The sequence below is a fragment of the Channa argus genome, chromosome 18, assembly GCF_033026475.1.
Source record: "Channa argus isolate prfri chromosome 18, Channa argus male v1.0, whole genome shotgun sequence".
NCBI classification, from domain to species: Eukaryota; Metazoa; Chordata; class Actinopteri; order Anabantiformes; family Channidae; genus Channa; species Channa argus.
Genome location: NC_090214.1, coordinates 20,460,306 through 20,467,705, shown reverse-complemented (window position 1 = coordinate 20,467,705; position 7,400 = coordinate 20,460,306). Strand labels below are relative to the sequence as shown.

At 40.9% G+C, this 7,400-nt stretch overlaps 1 protein-coding gene across 1 annotated transcript; it reads right to left on the bottom strand.

The window, feature by feature from the left end:
• Nucleotides 1-4,349: 4,349 nt before the first annotated feature.
• On the bottom strand, nucleotides 4,350-7,243 carry thap1 (THAP domain containing, apoptosis associated protein 1). The gene is made up of 3 exons (XM_067483589.1): nucleotides 7,048-7,243; nucleotides 5,902-6,094; nucleotides 4,350-5,189 (listed from the first exon to the last, which is right to left on the bottom strand). Exons 1-3 carry the CDS (start codon nucleotides 7,116-7,118, stop codon nucleotides 4,788-4,790), a joined length of 666 nt encoding a protein of 221 aa, XP_067339690.1. The 5' UTR covers nucleotides 7,119-7,243; the 3' UTR covers nucleotides 4,350-4,787.
• Between the last annotated feature and the right edge of the window lie 157 nt (nucleotides 7,244-7,400).

The following is a 7,400-nucleotide window of genomic DNA, read 5'->3' as shown; positions in this document are numbered from 1 at the left end:
ACTTCTACCACCTCTGTCTAAGGTCAAACTTTTGGTAGATATTTGACCCTGGAAGTACTGTCAAGGTGAAGTAAGTAAGTTCTAGTGCACAAATAATAGTCAGGCAATTCAGTACAATTTGGAAGCTGCTACTTGATGCACACATTACGTTAGGAATTAATTTAAGAGCACAAACTATAGGAGATTCTACTGCACAAATGACTCACTGGTGAATGTGAAAAATTAAACTGCTGAAACCTGCTGCTATCTGGAAATCAGTTGATCATAGAGACGTAATCGACAATATACATTCCAACTAGATTCAAACTGAACTTTCCATGTTATAATTTGACACCAGGCTGTGGTCTCCACATCAACAGCATCATTCTTGTCTCATTCACTTGCTCCCTCTGATCTCCCCCTTCGCCCCTTGGACTTGAACCATCAGTTCCCTGCTCACAGTTACAGCAGGATTCCTCCCCCACTCTGTTTCCTCCCCCGAGGCTTTTTCTATTTTTTGGGGGGGGGGGTGGGGGTTGAAAGCTGCAGATTATTGGCAGCAAGATCAGACAGTGTTATAGATCTGATGGATGCTCCGGGGAAAGATTTAAAATTTACGGCAGTGTTTATATTTATGTTCATCGTACCATCGCTCATCATCATCCTGTTTGTCCTGCTAACCTCCATTTAATCAGAGTCCTCGGCTCTGTGCTCCAGGCTGAATACTGTAAGTCCAGACTGAAGAGAAAGAAAAGTGAAGCTGTGGAGTTTTTATGTGGGTCAGATGATAAATCCAATCGTCATCAGTCTGAAGAGAATAAAACAATTTGTTAGAGGAAACTCTGATGTGTCTGTTCTGCATCTCTAACCTCTGGAACCCTTTTTTTTTTTTTAGATTTTGTATTTGTCCTTTATTTTGTTGTCATTAAACCCTAGTTCTCTCCATATAAACAGTAGTTTTTCTAAAGCCTAACATCACCTTTGGTTTGGTTGCTGATGGCAGAAGCAGCAGTGCATGCTGGGAGCAGCCCATCGCCCAGGTATTGTCTAATAAGAGCAGTCAGTCTGCAGCCCGAGGAACGTTAAAGTTCAGACAGGGTGACCTTGATGTTACACCAAAGGGGCTGGAACTTTGCTTACCAAACATATTCACCTGGATCAGATTCAGCCCTACAGAGGTTTGTTCATCTGAGGGTCGAGGTCGCCAACAAGCAGAATTTTGTGTCCAAATTTAAATGAAGTTGGACATGTGGGTATTTATAAGACTTGTGGAAAAATTCCGTGTTGTTAAACTAGTCAAGTCCAAGTTCAGGAAACCAATGAACCAGGACTGCTCATTCCAGGTCCACAAGAGCTGCTCCCTTGTCCTACCCACTGCTATTACCGGGATCAGGTGTGTTCAACCAATCAGAAGCGGGAAGACACCATCTTAGCTGAGGGTGAAGGGAGGAAGACAAAGTGAATTGGTGCCTTTTAGTCTATGATTGACTGAACACACCTGATCCAGGTAATCAGTGGGTGGGGATAGTTGGAAAACAAGCAGGACAATGGTGTTTTAGTACCTGGAATAAGTACCACTGCAGTAGAGGAACGTAATGAAGACATGTATTATTTAAATGGATTTCTATTATATTATTGTAAACTCAAGTAAGAAGTACAGAAGTCCTACTTAATACAAGTGCAACCTGATTCAGATCATCAGTGAACTGACCTATGTCCTGTCATTTCACACCTGTTTTAGGTAATAGTAGACAAAGATAGCAAAATCATCAAAGGTTTACACAAGTACACAAACTTGTCAGTAGTTGTCTGGAAAAAAAACGAAGAAAGCGAAGAAAATTACGAATGAACGAAGAAAAAAGAAAGCATTTGGTATAAACTAGACTTAACGTAAGGATCTCATTTTGAACCAGAATACACATTTGAATGAGGGCAGCAGATGAAGTACACAGGTGGGTGATAAAGTTTGCGTCCCCCAATTTTAAAATGTCAAAATTTGAAAGCGTAAAACATAATTTTTTAATTAATGTAATATTTATTACTCATTCTGATAATAGAACTGGTATTTTGTTTTATTTATTTCTTAACATTAAATTTATCAAAGAGGCTGCAAATGTTTGCACCAATATTATCTTCACTAGTTTACTATCACTTTGGACAATCCTTAACCACACTAAGTATAGGGTTCCGTTTGCCCCCCACTCACAGTGAACCTCCATGAAGAAGGGTTCAAATTCAATTTCAAATGCAAACTTGTGCACCCAACTTTACATTCAGAATAATTATGAAACCAACAACCATCAGTAATGCAAACTAATGTACATGAAATCAGTGTCTCTGCCTGTCAGTCACAGCCACTGAAGGTGTCACTTTCCTCATTAACACAGATGTGTGTTTTGTGTGGTGAACAGAGCACTTGGATAAGCCCACTTCTTCTGACCAATGGCTCTGTGGCACCACCTGCTGGGACCACTGCTGTTATGGTCCCCCCTGAAAAATAAAATTAAGTAGGTGCAGTCAGCTCCTGATTGAGACTCACTAAGGTCTTTTACTAAGCACCGTTTTTGGTGCTCCCGCCACCATTTGCATTTTTTTGGAAAATTGTTTCAACAATGAGCATCTTCTGCATAATGGTGCTGATAAAATACACACTCAGATCAAATTTTCTGTAGCTTGACCACAGACATTCTTAATATTATTCTTTTTTTTCCCTCCCTTTCCACTGTGGATGTGCTGCAGAATCAGCAGGTACTTTGATGCTGGGAAAGAACTTGATAAGCTCACCTGAGGAATACACAGAGGCACTGTTATGGCTTCAATCTTGTTCAAGTTTATTGCACACGAGCAGCTGTTCAGTGACTGTGTCTAGGAACACACACCCACACAAAAAGCTCCCCCCCCCCCCCCCCCCCCCCCCCCCCCCCCCAGACAAAAATAATAAAAGGCAACAATACTCCCAACTGCTACTCCAAATCTGGGATGTTAAGGAAATAGTTCACATTTTCCTGATTATGATCTCAGAAGTTCATTCCATTTTGTGTGTACATGAAAGGAAACCTTCCGTCATGGTATTTTTTAAAGAGCAACAATACATTTTAATCTTTTTTGCAGAAAAGCAGCATCTACAGCAGAGATGAAAGATCCCGTTTGCAGGCTGACATCACCCTTAAGTAGTTGATATACATTGTTAGTTTTAGGATCTGCTTGCAGAAACTACCACAACTTGGAAAATGACTAAAGTAATACTTTAAAGTTACCAAAATTTAGTTTTAAAGTTTTTTTCCATAAAACATATCAGAAACTACAATATGCCACTTAAGATAAATCTGCAAAAATCCCGTCCACTCCACCCAGCACTCCCTCTTCCTGCTATTCTTTGCTCCACCACCATATGCACAGCCCTTTGGGTATTGGTTATTATCGAATTACAATAAATAAGAAGCTTCAAAACTCTCAAATAAAGCAGAAATTCTCTGACTTAAATTTCACTTAAAATCTTTTGGAGATACGCATGTCTGCACTGCTGCCAGTGTGTGGGTCACAGGTGGTTTTGACTGGACTTCCATCAGGCAAAAAGTATGGATAGTACCTGGTACTTTTTTCGTATCCCCCCCACTGAGGTTCTATGTGAGTTCAGGCGGTTCCAAAATGCGATGTGAAAACAATGTAGAATAATGAGTGAGCATAATCAGTACTTCACTTTTGAGATATCACAATCACCTTCACTTCAAGACTGCTTTGGTCTTGCTGCCTTCACTTTCCTCTGAAGCCAAATGTGTGTCCTTGCTGTGACAAACAGCCAACTCCTGAGAATTAGTTACACCATTCATGTAATATCCTCCATTGTTCCTGTTTGTTGTGTTGAACATTCTATCACTGCAGTTTTATGCAAGGTCACTATGACAACCAGTTAATTCGAGGAGACAAAGTACCTGGTACCAACAGCAACTCGAGTACAAAAATAAAGGTTCGCCACTTTTAACTAATCAGAGAAGGCTAACTTTGGTAATACAGGTCTACTACTCTCCTTGCACTTAGGCCTCAGACATCTATGGCAGACTAATCCTGACTAGTCCCCTTAAGGCCCCAGCTACGCTTGCTATCAACTACGGGTAGCCCCCCCCAAAAATGGCACACTTGTATGGGCTCTATTTCTCTGCTTTGATCTCAATAACTTCTGTGCCGTGGCTTCTTGCTTACATTGTGGGAAAAGCAGGAATTCACAAGGAAGAAATGCTGTTTTCAGACTGATGAACCATTTAAATCCTCCAAGTATGCAAGCGTGTAAACAATGATGCTGATGCTGCTGCCATTAATAAACAGCCAGGACTAGTACAACAAGGCCCTTAAGTTCATTGATTAAAACTGGGTTATGGGTTTTGTTTAATCCTCACACAAACACAAATGACAACTCAGCACAAACAGCATTTCACTCTGCAAATTCTGGACCTGTTTGGTAACAAAAATCTATCATCTGCCCAGTACTTCTGTGCAGGGCCAGAAACACTTAGCATGTAACTTCAATACAAACCGTTAAACTATTTATTTGTAGTGAGTTGACTTAATTATTGTCCATGCAGCCCAAACATAAAACAAAAAAATTACAAGCAGAGAAAAAAAAAGATTGATTAATACATGTGTAAACTTTTCCAGACCCTGCATTTGCGTTCCCACTAAAAGAGGCCTCAGCTTTTTAATGGGGGTTTGCTGACTTGCTCAGAAGTTCTTCAACAGTCAGTCCACCTGCTGCTCTTACCTGCATGGGATTTCAATCTGCCTGTAAATTGGACCACAGTTATTTCTCCAAGTCACTTAATGCCCTTGAGTGTGTGGTAGATCTGTTTGGGTAAAATTACATATCCTTCGCCAAACGCAACAGCTGGCTCACGCCCAGTCCTGGGCTCCTCACCGGCAGCCTTCAGCTTCTTGAGCTGCCTCTGCTGTCGTCGACACTTCTGCTGCATCGTCTTCAGCTTCTTCCTAAGACGCTCCAGCTGCTCCTCCAGCTGCTCAATGCGCTTCTTCTGCTGCGCAGAGTCCTCTGCTGTGTAGTTGTGGTCGCAGGAGACGGCCGCAGTGTCACAGCAGGTGTCAGGCAAGACACTCCCAGGCTCAGACTCCTCACCATCCTCCACCGCTGGATCAGAGACAAGGGGAAGAGAGAGAGGAAAGTGGATCTGTGAGGGGAAAGAATCTTCTGCGGATTCCGCCTGTGAGACAGAAAACAAGAAGTTTAATGCTGCATCCTCATTTAAGTTGAGATAGCATGAAGTTAACAAGATCTGGTCTCAATAACCTAAACGTAATAAATAACTGATGCGTTCAAATTAATTGCATTGTCTTTGATAAATGCATGCTCTTATTAAAAATGAAAACAATATAAATGATGAAGCTTGCCCTTGATAGGAGACCAGTTTGTTTTTTCAGAACAATGATTTTGGGTGCCTTTCCATTTGGATTAATGTCCAGAAGCTTTTCCTGGTTTAGAAGTTACTCAATTGCATTTCAGAGACAGGGCCAAAAGTTAGCAACATTGTTTGTTCCCAATTGTCTGTCAATTTAATAAATAATGAATGTAAGATTAATTGCCACCCTAGTTGACACTGAACTCTCAAACCATCAGTTTGGGAAAACTTTGTGCATTTTGCTTTAATGCTGAATTCACACCTAAATGGATGATGCAGCAAAACAATAAGCCTAAGCACACAGGTTAAAGCGGATGACATGCAATATTTTGGAAACTCAGTCCTATAGAAATGCTGTGAAGAGGCAGTTCGTGCAACAAAGCCAATGACCATTTGTGGGTTGAAGCTGTTCTATAAAAAAGGTGTTAAAGTTAAGTGGATATAATTTCAAACAACACTGTTTATTTTCCTTGATACATCACTCTACACTAGACAGAAATACTCTGAATTGCTCTACCTTTATATTGAGGTTAAGTCTGAAAAGGGATGGCACAGCGTTTTCCTTTAGCACTCGATTGTTGCACTCTCTCTTGAAACAGTCCTTGGTGAAGTGCTGTGAGCAGATGTTGCTGTACTTTGTGGGCTTGAAATTGTTCCGTCTCATGGCTGCCACCCATTTCCCACAAACATCTGGACGTGCCAGAGGAAACCTGGACAAATTGATTACCAAACAAAATAAAAAGATAAATAAAATGTATTTGGCACCTTGTTAATTTAGAGTCACCAATTCACCTTATATACACCAAGCCGTGTCTTTGGACTTGTGGGAGGACAACATGCAAACTCCACACAGAAAGGCTGGAGCTGGCCAGAATTCAAACTGGGGTCCTTCCAGCTGTGAGGCACCAGTGCTAACCACTCCACCACTGTACTGCCTCTCCTTTATTTAAAGAGTAAAATGTTGGCTGGGACAAAACATTCAAGAAGGCATCTACAGAACTCAGTTCAATAAAATGGCCACTTTTAGAACTGATTAAGCAGCGAGTACTTTAGTCAAGCTGCTGGGATAGACAGGGAAGTGAACCTCTCACACCGACAGCAGACTAAAAACAGGAATTTCAACTGCATGCTGGTTTTGTGACTTGTGCTGGTAGAAGACTTAAGTCTGGTTCAAGTGGTTCCGCAGGTTTATACACTGTTCCAGAAAAAAAAGACCTGATGCTAACATTAGCTAGACAGTCTTCAAACGTGGAATCACGAAAACCTGTAACCAAACTCTATTCAGTAATATTTGAGCTTATCGTCTCTGAGTTTGTTGCAACAGTAACTGTATAACGATGAATTATGTAATTGTTTATGTATATTGTAGAATGTCTCAGTAATTTCGGCATGAAAGTTATGTGAAACAGATATTGTAATGTTGTGGTGTGAACCCTGTAGTATTAGCAAGTAAAATAGGTTTTTAGAAAGTTATTCCTGACCCGATTTTGCCAATGACATCCACAATCAAAACAAAATATTGTGTTCATTTATATCTCACATGTATTATTTACAATGAGCATGGAAACTTTCAATACGCAGAACTGAAAACGCAGTCTTGTGATAGTCTTTTACTAGTGAGTGGGCAGCTAATGCTACGTCCCATCAGGTTAAAATAACTTACTTGTGGAAGGAAATGTCTTTGTCTTTGTGGTAGCGGTTCTTGCATCCGTACGCTGAGCACGTCTGAACCATGACTACTGCCCGAAACACACTCACTTAGACTCCGCTTAACACTCCACGACGCTCCGCTGTTGATCCTCCTTATCCTCTACATGGCCACCTGCTCTTATGAGAGCCTATCCGATCATGGACGACTTCCGGGTCGAGTGACGATCTAAGCTCCGGAAGTCATCGTCCATGATCGGGTCTTCCATCTTGAAACATGACTTCCACGTCTTTTTAATTATTATTATTTCATTTAGCATAACAGGTACACAGTTACACTGCTAAAAGTAAAAAAAAACAAACAAAAAA